The sequence below is a fragment of the Tinamus guttatus genome, unplaced genomic scaffold (genome assembly GCF_059628265.1).
Source record: "Tinamus guttatus ecotype Peru unplaced genomic scaffold, ASM5962826v1 Tinamus_guttatus_pri_ptg000211l, whole genome shotgun sequence".
NCBI lineage: Eukaryota > Metazoa > Chordata > Aves > Tinamiformes > Tinamidae > Tinamus > Tinamus guttatus.
The window spans coordinates 9,374,503-9,392,281 of record NW_028288745.1 but is presented as its reverse complement, the minus strand read 5'-3'; the positions used below and the strand labels follow the sequence as shown (position 1 = coordinate 9,392,281).

The 17,779-nt window shown below is 37.6% G+C and overlaps 1 protein-coding gene across 4 annotated transcripts in view; it reads right to left on the bottom strand.

The window, feature by feature from the left end:
• The window catches only part of LOC104569185 (divergent protein kinase domain 1A), an 86,697-nt gene that overhangs the window by 25,367 nt on the left and 43,551 nt on the right, over positions 1-17,779 (bottom strand). For 2 of the 4 annotated variants that reach the window (XM_088524531.1, XM_088524526.1), the window contains 7 exons: positions 15,962-15,994; positions 15,263-15,409; positions 11,071-11,205; positions 8,892-9,032; positions 8,180-8,338; positions 6,253-6,399; positions 2,773-2,868 (listed from right to left, as the gene is read on the bottom strand). In XM_088524531.1, the coding sequence (XP_088380657.1) occupies positions 2,773-2,868; positions 6,253-6,399; positions 8,180-8,338; positions 8,892-9,032; positions 11,071-11,205; positions 15,263-15,409; positions 15,962-15,994 (858 nt within the window). The remainder of the gene's footprint in view (positions 1-2,772; positions 2,869-6,252; positions 6,400-8,179; positions 8,339-8,891; positions 9,033-11,070; positions 11,206-15,262; positions 15,410-15,961; positions 15,995-17,779) is intronic. The other 2 variants (XM_088524527.1, XM_088524528.1) reach the window with 2 other exon arrangements.

The window sequence follows — 17,779 nt, the reverse complement described above, 5'->3', positions numbered from 1 at the left end:
AAGTTAAACTTCCTCCCTTCATCTTTATCAGCTTTGAAACAATACAACAAGCAAGCCTATTTGTGATGCTCCATGGTTAGTATAACAACTTCGACTGGCTGCATGAAATACAACCTTTAACACCATTAACGTTAAAGTCTTTAAAGCAAATCCAGATTAAAAGGTGCTCAGCTGTCCACATCAGGTCCCTGCCATTACCACACTGACAAGCTGAATGCAAGAGGACGGAAGGAGGCAGCAGAGCTATCCAGTATCTCATCCCTATGCCTACATATACATCTTCCTTAAAAGACACCTTTAGTTCTAGCAGTAAGATCAGTTTCATGTTCTTACAGCTGGCTTTGGAAGTTGGGCTTTTCATCCCCAGGGCAGGTGTTTCAGACTCCTTTGAGTATGAGTAGCCAAAAGGGAAGTTTTGATCACAAGTTTCATATTTGCTGGTAAGACACACTGGTCAGAAATACCTACTCTGTTGTAGGAGCTTACACGAAAGCTTTCACAGTCCAATAAAAGTATTTCCATTTATTTTTTATGCTTTAGACTTAAGTTACTGACATTAGAGAACTTCAGCTAAACCATTTAAAAGTTTTGTGTACAGTTAAACCGTGTATTTCACAACCACGAGCTGCACTTCAGACTAGTATAAACTCATGAGATCAATAGTTCAAAGCCTACCAGAGCAACCTCGTTAAATTAGAAACATGAACCTCTCAGCTACAGAATGACTTAATGTTCCAGACTAAGCAAAGCAGTTAATTATGACAGATTGAAAAAAATCTTACTGAAAGAGATTGCAGATCAAATCCTTAACATGTGATCATCAACACAAGAACAACAAAAAGATTCCAAGTTGAAGTGCAGTTAAATACAAAACAAATACAAGATCACCTAAGAAAATGAGAAAAATGGAAAAACATAGTGAAAGATTGCATCACAGAAAGTAGTGATTGTGAAAAGGAAGGAGAGGTGCTGTGGAGAAACAACTGAACATGAGACTATGCAATATTGTGACAAATAGAGACTGTTTAATTTTCAGACATATAAACCAGATTTATGAAATAAATTACCTTCCTACATGTATCTTTACTTGCTTCATGGCAGAATATTATTAACTTCTGCATACAATACCAGCACCCATAGCTTCAGCAGAAATGTCAAATAATCAGAAGGAAATAGTTCTATAGGGGCTATAAAATAGTGGAGTACTGACAATTTGATCAGTCAAGACGAAAAAAGCCTGAAGACAGATATATCTGCATTAAAAGAAATCAGCACAAAATCCTAATGGGGTATATAACTAGCTGACAGAAGGAGGTAAAACACACACAATCATGGTGGAATTCACCTTCCTGACTTCATATAATGAAGACTAGATGGCCTTTTGGAAGATTCATGTTAGTCAAAGAAGGGAAGCAGGACAACATTTAAAGGTTGTTTTAAAGAGGAAAAAAGTTGAATGGGTTATTGGCTCCTGATCTACAAAAATCACATTGTTTAAAACCAGTACTTTACTAGAAATGAAGTTTGAAGTTAACACATAAGTAAGATTTACCTGAACTCAGCTATTTTCTTGTTATCTTGCTAGAAGATAAGTGATTCATATGCCATACTTACTTTGCTTATCTCAGTATTTCTAATGTATGGATCATAGCATTATCTAAACATTATGTGATTAAAATGATTGTTTTATCTTTCAATAAATTCTGGGCCTGCTTCTCTACAGGAAAGATATTTAAGGGGAAGAATTTACACAAGCTCTATTGAAATTATTTGTACAGTCATTTCCACAATACAAGTTGATACTACAGAGACAATATGAGAATATCTTACTGCACATCTTCCTTATGCTAAAAACAAAAATGTAACCAACGTTTAAGAAGAAATAAAAAATAAAACAGGTTTAAGATGGACACACAGGAAGATATGAAAGAGACTTAAGTAATTGAGAAGTCATAGGGGAAAAAATGTTTGGACACAATACAATAAAATCTTCACCTTGAACACAAGACCAAAGACAGACAGAAATATCACCATTAAAAGTAAAAGAAACCAGAAAGTAGCTTATAGCAGAGGAACAGCAAACAACCTTCACAGATGGACAAAGCAAAATTAAATAGAACAATGGCTGAATAAAGGCAGAGTACAGTAAGGCATCACAGTATCTCAAAACCTCAAAAATAAAGAAAACAGAAGTCATTCATGATTCTCAGAGCAAGGAGCTCGTGGTAGAATGGAAGCTTCAGAAGGAACTGGAAGTATAAGCAGCAGCACAGGGGCTAAAGGACACTTTTTCAGATACTACAATCACATAGTAGCACTAAATAGCATTTCTGTGTTCAGGGTTTAGTAGCAAGTCTAAGTAGCAAGAGTTTAGAACAAATCTCCCAAGAGCAGTTGACCAGGAAAGAAAATTTAGTCAAGGATGGTTGCCAAAATCCAAGAGTAGTTTTCTGAATAGAGGATATTTTCAATCTGATACATTAGCTGGTAAAAAATTCACAAGAAAATGTCAGTTTAAGAGAATGTTGTATGTTATATGGCACTTGTACAGAAGCAACAATTGTCAGCTCAGAAGTGTGCTCAGGAGGTAGATATAAGTTCTTGTTTAAAAAAACGGTACATTCATTGAGAAAGCAGTATCACCCTTTGCAAAACCATGCCTTGTGTTCAAAGCAGGTTGAAAAGAAAAAGAAGCGGAGGAAGGAAAAAAATAAAACAAAGTATAAGTAGTAATCATTATGAAGTTATACATCTAATGCCATCACTTATTACCTGGATTTCTAATTCAGCAACATGCTGCTGGAGCTCAGCCATAGCTGCAAAGCGGTCTGCCTCACGGAGCCTTGCTGCCATCACTTCTTCTTTGCTCTGAAAGAAGCAATAGATGAAGGCTAACAAATATTGTCCTTTGAGCTCTGTACAGACTGGACTGCTTTCAACCAAAACTGTGCAAGCAAGGGATAGACCTTAACACACACCACTGAAGTGGCATGCTTGTTGATAAGGCATGCTCAAAGGGAAAAAACAAAACAACAACAAAAAACAAATTTAGTTTTAATGCGTAGGGTTTTATGATCTTCTATAGTAACAATTTTAAGCTATATTCACCTAATCAAATTGCATCAAAATTAAAAGCACATGATGCAACCAATTTTCAGGTTCATGCAACAGATGTCTTGTGTTCCAGAAACATTATGGTGCAAACACTTAAGAGACGATGTTGACACCTGCATCAACATAATAAAGACCTGCTCATTGTTCAGCCCTTGAGTTTGTTTATAAAGCATTATAAAGCATTAGAGGATACACAAGAAGTGACTTATTTCTTTAATATTCTCTGCCAACTACCCTCTTGCCTCCAAAACAACTTCAATCATGTCCAACTATCCTATCTTAAAACAAAGAAATGCAAAAGACTTTGGGATAACATCCAAATGCCCACAACCCACAGTCGGATTCCCAGAGCAGGTTCAGTGCTGTGCGTTTGAGTTGAACCAGGCACAGAAAGTTTATTTCTGCTCTGCGAGGCAGCTCCTTGAGACTCCCAAACAAGTACCCTGGGTTGTCACCAGCTTGGCACTGCCGCAGTGGGAGGAGCGGCTCCGAGGCAGCACCGCTTTGCTTCCCGCTGTGGCGCGCGTGCCGCTGGGAGAGGCAGCTCCCGAGCACGCAGACAGGGCAGCTCTACAAACATCTGCTAGCGAGGGTCACCCTGCACAGTGCTGGTGCTTTAACACTGACACGGAGCGGGGGAAAGGCAAGGCAGGGGAGGAATGAGTCTTTTGTTCTACCACTTTCATTCTTCTCCAGGTAACTACAATTTGAAAAATCAGTGCTTTGCTTCAAGAAACAGTCTGAAATGAAGTGCTTGCTGTAGAATTAACATTCAGGTAAAAAGAAATATAACGTAGTACGTATCAGTGACAAATCAGCTGATGTATAGGCAGATGTGACTTATTACAAGAGATAATAAAAGGCACCTAGAAGGACCAGAAATACAACAGAACAGCTTTCAGAGATGGCAAAAACCACCACATACTTCTGTAAGGGAGGTGGCATGATGAAAATGATTAAGTTAGATTGTGGAGAGGGATAGGGAGAAGAAAAAAAAAATAGGATTAAATAAATAAATAAAAGCATAATGCCAGCTCACAACAAGATTAAAGAGAAAAGGAAAAAGGAATGCTAGGGAAGGTTACGTTGGTAGCTATCAATTAAGTTAATCTTTCAATAACTTAACAAATAAAACTTGCATGTTTAAGCAGTACAGTAACCAATTGCATTACATTAAGCCTTATTCCAAGAGATAATATTTTAGCTCACACTAACATCTGAAGTCCGTCTGAAGTGTATTTGCACTGAATGGGTACTGTATCACTTTATAACTCCAACTTCTGGAGATCTCTAAAGCTGCTCCTAAGTGCAGCTAGGGCTCATTGCATTACTATCACACCTCATTTGCCAGTTTTACAATGCAACTTTCTACACAAATGCCCCAGTGAGAATAGGCATATACGTCCATTCAGACTCTAGGTTAAAGTCGTATTATTCCATCTGCAGTCAAAATAAGAGCTTCAAAGTAATGATGACTACCACCTCAATTTTTTTAAAAGATTATTTAGGATCCTAAGCATGCAAAAGGCATCAAGCAAGGAAGTTACAGATTGAATGAAGAAAACTAACATGTCACTAAGGCATTTACCAAAAGCAGAAATATTAAAAAAATGAATCAGTAAGAGTTCTCAGCATTGAGACACTTAAGACATGACACAACACTTAAGAACCCAGTGGTTAAGCTCAGCTAAACACTAATGGAACCAAATTCCATTAATTAGATTCACTGGGCTGTTTCCTAAAAGCTTGTGGTGGAGTTGGATCAAATCTGTAAAAGTTGTCTTCACTGCACTCTAGATACAGCCGCCACTAGAAACCAGCACAAAAAAAAAAAAAAAAAAAAAAAAAAGCCAAACACAGATTATACAGTATGGCTTTGAGTAACAAACAGAAAGCCAGACTTTAGTATGCAACTCGATCGGTTACATTTATGCATTACTTTGGAAAAAAAGTTTAAGAAAAATCCATAAAAACTGAGGAGTGTGATATTGAAACAAAACTATGCATATTAATATGGATGTAATTTCATCTCCAGGCTTTAGTGACAGTGATAAACCACTCAAGCTACTCCCTTAGTTCGTATTGTCACCAGAACCCTTTGATGGAATTACAGACAGTGTGTGTTTCGGTGTAGGAATCTCAAGCAAAATGCATGTAATATGGGGAAAAATAGAAAAACACTCAGGTAACTGTGCTCTGAATGAGTACAGAAACATATGCAGCATGTGTAAAAAAAAAATTTGATTACATAAACGGAAAGGGCTAGCATAGAATCATGAACAACTTGAAAGCTGATGCTGTTATACAGCCATTATTTAAAGATTACCATTTATAGCTAGTTTTATAAATGATAGTTTGATAATTCATCTCAAATTATTGCGCTTAACATACCTATCATATTTAGAAGTTACTGACTGTACAGCTCTTTAGCCAACTTTATAAAATACTTTAAAAATACTATTCATACATGTTTTGAAAAATAGATGAATATTATGTTCTGTTTCAAGGCTGTTCTCCATTTCTAAAAAAATGACTTAGCTGTAGTAGTCTGCAGTGATTTGTCAACTGACTTTTCTTAAAGAAAACAAAGGTCTGTACAAATTCCAGGAAATAGAGATTAATTAGGAGATTCAAGCATCAGATTGGGCTCTTGTTTAGAACTGTCAGGAATAAAAGCTATTTTGGAGGTGACCCCTTAAAGACTGTGGCAATGAATACTCTAACACTCCCTTCTCCACTAAAACTCTAATTTTATTTCCTTATTTTGAACCTGGAGTAATTTTGCAGTAATAGCCAGGGTTGAATTCATGAACTACTTCTGCCCTTAAAGCAAATCAGGGTATATACTGATGAGAAGCTGTTGAATGAGAGGGTGCATCTTGTATGCATTATACACACAGGCACTTTTCTAAGTAGAACCATACTTCAAAGTACAAGTTTATCTTTGTGGGACCACAAAGAAGCAGTTCTGTCAAAACCTCAAGTGTTTTTTATGAGATGGTAAATTCAAGACGACATTGTCAAACCAGTAAGAGCAAGTTTGTTTTCATGATTTTTACTTCTCAGTTAAAGTTCGGTTATATTCAGTGATAGTGTACAAGGCTAAAAACATGCTAGTCTATTGGTGACATTGTTTACCTTGCATTCAATCTCTGCCTGCCTTCGTTTTGCTTCACTCAGCTGAGCAAGAAGTCCCTTGTTCTGTGCAGAAAGACACTGTACTTTTTCCTGAAGGTTGGTAACCTCTTGTTCCGCCCTCCGTAAGTGGTTACTGTTGATCTGATTCTGATGTTTATAAGAAAAATGTGTTAAGCAAAGATCTTTGTTACAAATTTATCAGCTAAAGCCTGACAAGCAAGGTGCCTCTGTCTCTCTCTCTATATATCTCTATATATATACACATATATCTGAGGGCATTTCTTTTAATCAAGATTGACAGATTATTGGTTATAAAGGTTTTCAACATAAAAGATGATTCAGAATTCAGTTTCTGAATGTAACCAAGACAGTTTCCATCACATTTGTTTTACAGCCACCACATTCAAAGTGTGCTTAAACAACAAAGGATTCACTGTGAGGATGTTACGGTCAGGCTACTGTAAACCTGCTTTCTGTGATCTTTTACTTCAGTAAAATCAAAGACTCTGAACTTGCACCCCAATTATGGCAACAAGCTGGAGCATCAAGAAGCATCAGCTATGTCAGAAGTGCTGCATGCAAATCCCTACCTAGCAAATTGCTCTCAGAAATATGACCCCATAGTTAAAATCAGTAAGTTAGCATGAGATGCATGTTTTTTGTACAAAGCTATGGATAAATCAATATGTGAAATGAAAACAACCATGTTTTGTTTGAAGAGCAACTAAACAATATAAGTTTATGGAAAGGCTTAGGGTGTGTAACACTGAAATTAAGAACTAGCCAAAAGTCCTATGAGTTTAGTTAACCTTGTTCCCAGAGCAGGGTAACTGTGCCCTCTAGTGACTAAAAGACGTGGATTAACCTGGGGGGGAAAACACTAGTAGTAGTAGTAGTGAAAAAGCATTAATGCTTCAGTGAAAAATGAAAATATATATATATATATATATATATCAGACAAGAGAAAATTTCTTATTCAGGCAGCAGAGAATAAAGAGGTGCTTTTGGCAGAAAGCAGCAGCCATGTGTCTTGGAGGTACCGCATCTCTGCAAGGGAATATGCATGGATGTGCTACTGCTTTCTGGAACTGGAGAAATTTGTCAAGTGAAATTTATTTTGGTTGTTTTGGGTATTTTTCACCTTTTGCAGAGGTTCCTTCGAGTATCAGTTACATTTAGCATGTATGTCAAGGAGAGATTTTGCAAAAGCCTCTTATAAATCCTTAACCAGCAGAACACAGCTTAGTGGTAGATTCAGCTTATACTTCAGTAATGTAATATAAATTTGCCCATTTTAGCACACTGCTGCTTTGGATTTGTTTGCTTAACAACAACTTACTTCCTAGTTTAAAAAAAAAAAAAAAAAAAAAAGTTCTTGGCAGACAAGTGTTTTGCCTTTTCTGTCAATTTTGGCAATGCTGACTTCATGCTTTCCTTTTCTGTCAGGTGAAAAACTTTCTGCTAAAAATTAACAACACAGAACTGTCTTGCAGAAAGCCCCCATTTTAGTAACCAGTCTCATGTCCTCAGTAGATAATCTGCAATGGGCGATTTCACCAGAGGAAAGAACACAGCCATTTAAATTAGAATTACAGGATCAGAATCAGTTATGGAAGAGATCAGAAAATTTAATATACTTTAAACTTCTGTTATTCTACTAGTTTGAGGTCAAGATTCATACATACAGGTTAACAGATCAATGAATGAGCAGAAATGAGAAACTGAGAAAGCCTAATTCAGCAAGTAGCTGAAGAGAAAGTAAATTGGATTGAATGCACTAGATTCCTTCTTACGCTGACAGAAAAAGAAATAAGCATTTAGAAACTATAGTGGACGCAGATGGTAAAAAACATCTGATATCTATAAATTGGTATCCAATTTGCTAGTATTCAGCTCAACTCACACATGCCAATGTTCAATATCATACCTGTGTTTCCATCTCCATCATTCTTTGTTTGATCTCTCTGAGTTCTGCTTGAGTTTCTGCTTCTCTCAGTCGCACTGTCATGAGCTCATCCTGGAGCTCATTCACGGTGTTTTTTCTGGGAGGATCTTTCCATCTTCCAGTTGTGCGAGCTAGATGACGCTAAAACAGTATGTCATCACTTGATAAACCTGATCTTTCCTAGCGTTCATTAATTTAAGGTAACAATTTGCTTCAAAGATATCTTTGATACCTGAAAGTTGATGGATTACATGCCTATTATGCTACTGCTCACCATAAAAACTAAAATCCATGCAAATTTTCAAATATTAACAGAAACAAGCAGCTGAAGGCAGGAGATCGCAAATGCAGAAAATTGGTGAATTACAATTAGACTTGATGGACAGTTTTGCTTATTTTAATCCTCATTAACATTCACCGAAGACTGAGCATACTTTTATTTTCTTATCAGGAACTTCCTTTCTACCAGAATGGTTGGTTGGTAACACAAGCCTGTCTGCTCCCTCTAACAACTTTGGACCAATTTCTAACATACTTTTGAAGTAAAGTTTCTTGTGGCAAACTTATCTAAAGATGTTATCTCCTGAAAAGCTTAATCCTAAGACACCAGCATCAACTTGATTGATATCCATATCTTAAGTGTTTCATGTCATTGTGCTTTATCATATTCATAAAAAAGTATTACTACACATACCTGCCAGTGTTCCTCCAAGTCTTTGACTTGCTGCCTTAGTTCTTTGAGACCCATCAGAGCTTCTGCTTCCCTTAGTTTTACAGCAATCAGTTCTTCTTGTAATCTAGCAACATTTTCTTCATCAGGTAAAGAGCTGTTCCTCTGCAATGGGTAAGATGCTCTTAAACATGTATTGGAATAAAATTGCTTAGTTAAACCTGCTTCAAAAACATACATGGAACGATAACACTATTGACTAAAATTTCTTAGCAACGCACTCCTTTAAAACCAAATCTCTCAAAAATTTAAGATTTTGGATAGGTATGGATCTTTCAAACGCTGACTACAAAAATAAAAACAATAAAAAAAGACTAGGTATTTGGACTTTCACGTTTCCATTGATGACAACCCTAGCAAAACTAGTCTATATAGTCTGTAAAACTGCATCATTTATGCTATTTATTGGTAACAAGTCAAAAGTATGGAAAGAAAAATGTTAAACTTATCCAAAATGGAAATTTAGATTTTGAAAAGCAGGCCATCTGTCGTCACAATAGCATTAAAAAAAGGTTAATAAAAAGCATCCATTGAGATTTGCAATAACAGTCAGTCAAGAGAAGGCTCTATGGATGAAAGGGCATGGATGTATACAAAAAAAAAGACACATGAGAAGCTGCAAGATTGGAGAAAGCCAAACAGAAAGTAGGAATATAGTAAATGTGTCACAGCAGAAGTGATCCGAAATAAAAAATAATAATATTAAACAAAAAAACAAACAAACAAAAAAAAAGAAGTATGAGAGTGTGGGAAAGAAACAGAGCGGGAGAAACAGGACACAGCCTACCTAAACTACAGTATCCCTCCACTGAGCTCTCTCAGGGAAAAATCCTCTATCAAGGAAAACCTTCTTGACCATGAGGGTGACAGAGCACTGGAACAGGCTGCCCAGAGAGGTTGTGGAGTCTCCTTCTCTGGAGATCTTCCAAACCCACTTGGACGCAGTCCTGTGCCATGTGCTTTAGGTGACCGTGTGTGTGCAGGGGGGTTGGACTAGATGATCTCTAGAGGTCCCTTCCAACCTTAAGCATTCTATGATTCTATGATCGGTTGTTTAAGTAGTCAAATACTCCCAGTGGAGCTGTACTTGCTCCCTTTACTAGTTATGTGGCGCACCAGTATAACAACAGTCATGAGCTGTGTTTACAGGGTTTGGAGTTTACTTCGGTCATTTCTCATGTGCCTGAATTCAGTTGATTGACTGAATACTACTTTCCATTGCTGCTTACTCCTTACATTAAAAACTCCCTCTCCTCCAGATATTCTTTGAGTTTTCAGTATATACTTCACAAAGAAGGTTGAATAAAAGCATTCTCTCACTGAATTTTGAGTAATCCTTCTGATGTTAAATCCTTACTGATGCTCAGAACAGTGAGAGCTACCACCCTACTAGGCTGTCAGATTCCTATCAAGCCCCTCAGATAATCTAAATAATTCACAGGAGTGAAGATTTTAACTTAAAATTTACCAATAAATTCTGGTCACTTTTTGAGTATTTAATTTAAGAAGTTTTCATGAGGAAGCAGTTTCCCAAGCCAATATGAAATGATTGGAAGAGTATACCTTGTGTTAGCTCATTTAGTACTTTTCTGTTTTATTTTACAGTCAAGTTTTTCTTCAGAGACAGGTAAACATTTGACAGGAATACAGGTGGTGCTCTGGCATTAGTACCATGTCAGATATGATTTGTGCTGCCACCCAGGTTAATGATTTCAATGCTGAACAGCTGAGTATTTTTGTTTTTTGTTTTTTCCCCCCCGCCAATGATGTGGAGACTTGGGAGAGAATCAGAACTAAAAGACCTGGAAATGAGAACACTGAAATTTTTTTTTCTCCCAAATATTATTCTGTTTCACACCATCTCAGTCCCCACCCTAAATCTATTACTGTTGTTGAAGGATATAATGCTGAAGCAATTGATATTTACTGTGAAGACTTCAGAATTCAAATTTTCCACAGCAGCAGGCTCTGGTAACAGGAGACAAGCAACCTGTTCTTCACAGACCTCTCAGGATGTTCGGATTTGAAAAGCATCTTGCAATTATGAAAACATGACAGAGGTTTCTAGAGCAGAGTTATGCAGAGAATTCCTGAATTCTCCCTCTGGTGCTATTTCACACCAACGATTCTGGGTTTGATTTACCTTTTCCATCTCTAGAACTTTATCTTGCATCTCCTTCAGGGCACAGTGATGTTCAGCTTCACTCAGTCTGGCTTGGACCAACTCTTTTTCCAGCTGTAGCACAAAGTCTTCACTGTATCGTGAACTGCATTTATGCTACAAAGTTTGCAGAAATATATTTAGTATGAAGAGCAGATGATTTGAAAGGGAGTTTATGTGCCAAATTTGGAGCAAAAATATTTCAAATGTTTAACACTAGGATTATTATCTTAAGATCAACAGAAGAGCTTACCTTATACTGGTCTATTAACATGCTCATCCAGATTGCTAAAATCAGGAATCCTAATGCATAAAATACTAATGCATAAATGCTCAGTGTTCAGGGCCACGCTGAGACCCCTACTATTAGTAGGGAGAAATATTTCTTCGCATTTTTATAGACTGAAGAGTTTATGATATTTGTAGCTATTTTGATAGGCAGAAACATGGAGGTTTGGGAAAGACTAGGTTATTTGCACAACACAGATATCTCCCTTAATTACACTTAAACTCTGAATCAGCACAAACGTTCCATAATCTTGGGTTTAAGTACCATATTCTCTAAGGTACTGACCATCGCTTTGCTTTATTCCCTTCTTCCCTGAACTTTAATGCACAAACTGAGGACACAAAAGAAGGATAAGCAACATGTCACTACACTCTAAGAGAGACTTGCATGTCAACTTCACCTTTCTTCATGACTTAACGCACAAAACAATTTCAACATGTTATCTCAGATGAAGCTTACAGTTACTTTTTAAATAATATTTTTAAAATACCCAGGATATTGTGTGATATTAAAAGGCAAATGTAGCTTTTGCATAAAACCTTTAGTTTCACTGAGATTATCCATTCTGTCCATCCTAAGTAACTCCATAGCTGAACGCACAGGGAGTTGTGCTAGTGTACAAGTATAATAATAGTGGTCATTGATGGTCACTTAATACTAACTTTCCCTTACATCAGGCTAACTTTATATTATTTTCAAATCCCATAATGTCTTTTCTTCAGCAGGGGATGGAGGTAGCCCTGATTTGAACATGGAGTAGGGCAGACTATGTTGACTTTTACATACAATTGCTTCACATGGTGTGGGAGCAGAAACAGCACATGAACAAACATGCAGATGTAGGGAAAGGGCAACAGCTCTTTGATCTCCCCTGGCTGTTCGCACAAGTCTACCAAGGATGCACACAGCAAGGCAGCTGGACTCTCACTTTCTTGTTCCAGGCTCTGCTTCAGAGACAGTACAAAGGAAGAACAGGGTGTTTTCTTTGGGTAAGTGGTCCTGTACTTCTAGGAAACAGAGACCAACACAGTCCCAACAGAAAATAAATAAATGAATCCCCCGTGGCATGTAACTTGTGGCACATACGAAGCACCCGACTACCCGGCCTCTGGCTCTGTCCCTGTCCACAGAGGGACCAGCTGGGCCTTGCTGCAGTCAGGCAGAGCTTCCTCCAGGCAGCTCTTGGTTTACCAGCACTGTGAGGAAGAAATCCCTTTCCTCAATCCTTTGGTTACCAACTGTGCCTAGAAGCCCTCAGCAAATTTTTACATTTAAAGATTTGACGCAGCAGGTAAAACAGTCACTGCTGTTCTCAAGCAAACACTTGCATAGCTAAAGTGGTTCTAGCTAACCCAGCTGCTACCTGGGAGCTTCACAGTTACTCCTCTGTCTCCAGTTTGCAACACAAAACTTTACAGGTCCTGCTGTTTTTAGAAAGCTTGCACTGACTTCATTATTCTCTATTAGAATGTGAAAGTTAGTATCCAAAGTAAAATTAAAACTGAAGTTTCAGTCTCAAACTTCACTATTTTCAATTTCTCTCCCAGCATTCCCAAATAAATGTACTTAAAATATGCAGAATACATCTGATTTAACAAAATTTTTGTTATATGTGCATTAGCATTACTTTCCAGTCATCAGGGACAGTTATTTAAATAGGAATACCTTTGTTTTCTTCCCTCCCCAGAGAATGCAAGTTAGGTTTCTTCAAAATATTATATAGGTGTCTTAGGTAGCAGAAATACTCAGTGAACTCTGAACTTTTTTTTTTTTTGATAATTCAGAAATGACAATTCACTTTACACTTTATATCAAGATGGTAATAGATACAGATTTTGAAATATATGAACACTGCACCTTTAAATAAGCACAGTTAGACCATTTATTAATGTAAGTCTACTTCTAATAATTTTTAATAATTAAAATAAACTAGAATCACTGGAGAAAAAGCAGTAAAGGAAGTATTCATAGGACAACACAGAAGACAAGTATTACCAAAAGGAAAGCAACTGCCATTAGAAAGTGGCAAAAAGATGTACCAGTGTCTTCCACAGAGCAAAGGAAAGTTCCAAAATTCAAAAGAAATCCGTACGTTTCCACCAGGTGGAGCCCCAAGTACATAAAAACACGAGCATATGTGTTTACTGTTTGTTGCTTCTCGTCCCATGCTTAGGAAGTTAAAAATCAGTCCAAACAACATATCTCATGAATGCAGAAGCAGCCACACAACTATTAATCCAAACCAGCTGAACCTCTCACCACATTAGTTCAGACCGCTTCCAATAACACGGTATAATTCTTTGCCCTGCCAAAAGAGGGCACAAGAGCACGAACCCCTCTCCAACTGTAGGAGCTCGGAGGCCTAGCTGCAAGGCCGAGCACCTCCACAGCCGCATCCCCGTGCACGGGAGGAGGCCGAGGCCGCCAGCACATGGGCCGCGCGGCTCCCGGCCGCCTGCCTCACGCTTTGCCTCCTCCCCGCCTGCGGCGGCAGCCCTGCAAGGCCGAGGCTGCCGCTATCATCCCGCTCGCCCAGGCCCGGCTCCCCAGCCCGGCCATGCCACGCCGCTCAAAGCAACAGCTTTCAACAGGCACATGTAGATCAGCACGTTTAAATTTAAGCACAAATTCACAGGCTGTATTTTTAACATGAAATTTTAGCCCTGTTTTGTGACTTGCAATTGAATACACGTAAATAACAGGGCATCACTAAGACACATGGTGTCTCCAAAAACAGTTCAAAAAACAGGTATATTGTGGTAACCAGACAGCAAAAGAAATGGCTACCCCATCTACAAACATTTCTCATTTATTTCACTTGCAACATATCAAAAAGCATCATTAGAACATCCCCAAGTCTCTCAAACATAACTTCTTAAAATAAAATAAAAAAAAAAGCCCGTGTTATAGAGCCACAGATCACAACAATAGGTATCCTTCTGACCATCCTGGAATATGCACCATACATATGCTGAAATGCATTAGCCAATACCCAATACCCTGTGTGTAGTGTTGAATTTCAGTTGAATGATATTTTCAGTCTAACAGAAAATCTGTTCTCAGCCTTCAAAGATGTACAAGCATTGCCAGAGCTTTGGTGGAGAAAGTACAAACCAAACTTATGCCATCTTTAGCCAGCAGCTGCAGGAAGCCAGGTTTGGGTTTTTAATTGCAAACCAAAAGTACCCAGAGCTTCAGAGATATACCTAGATACCACTTGTTTAAAGCAGTATGAGCATATGCACCTCAGCACTGCTAGGGCACAGCTATTCATGCATGAATTGTATCTGTCTCAGGACAAGATATCAAGGACTTTGCCAGTAGCTTAGATTTTGGTCTCAATAACTTCCTCAAGTCTTGCACATAACACCAGTCAAAACATACTAAAGGTAGGCATGTTACTATATATTGCAAAAGACAGTTATTTTTCTGCTCCGAAACAAAACTCCATGCTTTAACAAAGTAACACCAAACCAAGGATCAATCCCCTTCCACTTGTTTTGCAAGAACCAAATTTAAACATGCTAGAAAAAAAGTAGGGATACAGAAAAAGTTAATGCAGAAGGGAATGACTTACATGAGATTCCAGCTAGAGGTATGAACCAGTTCTCAAACTGAACAGTGTCACAATTAGCAACCCCTAGGCTTTTAGTAAGAGCTCCTAAAAGGTGTTCTTTTTTATTTTTTTCATTCTTAAACAACATGAGCTAATCCAAGATTGTGACTCCTTTATTAGTAAAAACTGAGAGAAATCGCATTTACTCCGATTTATGTAATTTTAAAAATGCAAAGCTTGCAAGGACAGCATAAGGACTGTACCATGAGGAGGAAAAACAAACACAAGTGATTGAAAACCATGAGATGAGGTGCTGCCCGGCTCCTTACCCATTGCTGCTGCTGCTGGAGCTCCCTGATGGTTTTCTCAGCTTGCTCCAGTTTAGTAATGGCCTCATCACTCTGCTGTTTGATGGTGGCCAGCTCCCGTTTTATGAGGTAGTTTTCCTCAGCCTCCTGGGCTCTTGTCACTTGTCCCTTAGGACATAATTTTCTTTTTAAAGCAATTGAGGACAGATCCAAGAAAGACTGCCTGGTGAAGCTTAGCTACTTATTTTATCAGATTGGTTTTGCAAACAGCGTAGAGTACAAATAAAAATTTCAGGACAATGCGGTACTAAGTAGCTGCTTTAGTATTTTATTAAAGTTTGGCATCCTTTTAGCAAGCTCAGTTGTGTACCTGCATTCAATAGATTTAATTCATGCAATATTACTTATTTCTACATGCACAGATTTAAGCTTTCAATAGTCACTTCTGTTAATACAATGCTGCAGAAGATATTTGTAACAGGAATTTACTAAGTTTACATCAGGTTAGAAAAATATTGTAACATGCAGGTAGTGGGTTTATATTTTTTAGTAAATAAAATTAAACAAATTGTAGTAAGAAGTTAGCTATGCATTTATTTCCAAATCAACAAGGTAGGGAATACAGTTCTTACACACATGCAAATATGCATGCATTAAAGCAGATTTTTCTTTTTTTAGAGCAGGAACAGAGTCATATGGCAAAACACTAAAGGACTATACCTGTATCAATCTATCTGCCAAGGAAGCACTTTCCTATAAAGGAAAAATTCAGATAGGAATAAGGAAAAGAAAAACAAAAACGAAGGAGTGATAAAAGCAACAAAAACAAGAGCGAAGAAAAGAAACGCCCAAATTCTACCCACTTTGTGTACAACCTCTTTTTAAATTAGTAACTCTTCTTATAAAATAAGGCAACTATTCCTGAAAGTCCTAGGAAGCAGGGCTTTCTTAAACAATTTAACACATTTTAACAATTGACACAAGAAGGTCTCAAAGCTGGACTTCACAACATTTAAAATTCACCTAGAAAAGATGGGATATTTTTATCTGAACAGCCTTCTTTCCTTAATAGCAGAAGTTAGTAACACATTATCTGATATGATCTAGTAGCTGGATGCAAGAGGTGATCTGTGGTCCATCCACAACATGAAAGGAAGGCATAATTTGAGCACATTAGAAACTCCACTAAGCGCAGAGGCATTCATGCAGGACTACAGCTTTGAAAGAGAAAGCAAGAAAGTTAGTACACACTGACAGCTGTGAAAAGTAGAAAATTTTAACTTTGGAGGTTAATATTTTGCTTTCCTAAATACTATCAGTAACTCAATTACCAGTTAACATATTCTTTTTTTCCCCTGGCCGTTTCCTGGAAGTTCATTAGATGTCCTGTGCAGAAAGTCTGATTTCCATCCTAACACCCTTAAAAACAACAGATTTCTGCAGACTCTTATGCACTGAGTACATGTTTTTACAGACAGTTAAACCATCTTTGTCTTTGGAATCACTATTGAAATTAAAGTTCAAAGTGGTTGATAAGAGCTAGTTACAGAGAAAAGCTAAGATAAGAGGTTCATCAAGGCACACTAAGCAAATTACAAGCAAGTCATATGTTGGAATGAGAAGTTACTTGGGAAAAAGACACATTTGTAATAAAACTGAATGCTTTTATTCGCATTTTACGATCTGTTTTTCAGGTGTTGCAATGATATCCAGAAATTCATATTAATAGTTAATCAATTTTAAAGTGTTCCAATTCCAATCAGACTGGAATACTCTGAAAATTCAGTATGAAATTTAAGTATAGAATTTGTAGTGTCTGGCATCTTATGACTGATAAAAAACAAAACAAAAAAACCCACTTCTCTACAAGTTAATTGTAAGACAGATATTTACTATCATGTTTGCCACAAAATTGCTGAGATTATTGACTACAAACAGCCTCAAGCTTCTTTAAAATAGCCCGCTTTTTACAATTAATTTTACTAACATTAATATTTGAAACAGGATTATAAAAATGTATTGTTTCACAACTCTATCTCTCAGGGTGTCCTCGTCATATGCTTTCCTCCAAACTGACATTCATAAATCGTAATCAATTGTAATGTAATAACACAGTTGACAGTTTCTTGGAGAAACTGCAAGGGATTACCTGAGGTGTGACAACTTCCACTTATGTCACTGGAAATTGACTCTCTGCCCTTTCCCTCCCCATGAGACATGAACAACTGTTTGCAACTCAAGTGTTTAATTTCATTTGGAGAAAGACAGTTAACTTGCCCAGATAAGACAGATGTTTTCATTCTAGACCAGACTTGCTCCAATGCAACCTGCCACAGAAGTATGGGATCCAAAATATAAAGGAGGGACCAGAGAGCAATGCCAGAATGTGGGCAACGTAACAGCAATTAGAAGCACACACCGAAAACTAGACCCGGTTACAGGAAGCCTAACGCAACTTTACGCCAGACTACACTTTGTGAAAAAATACCAGCTTTCCCCTGCCCTCCCTCATATCCCATTTTAAAAAACAAAAACAAA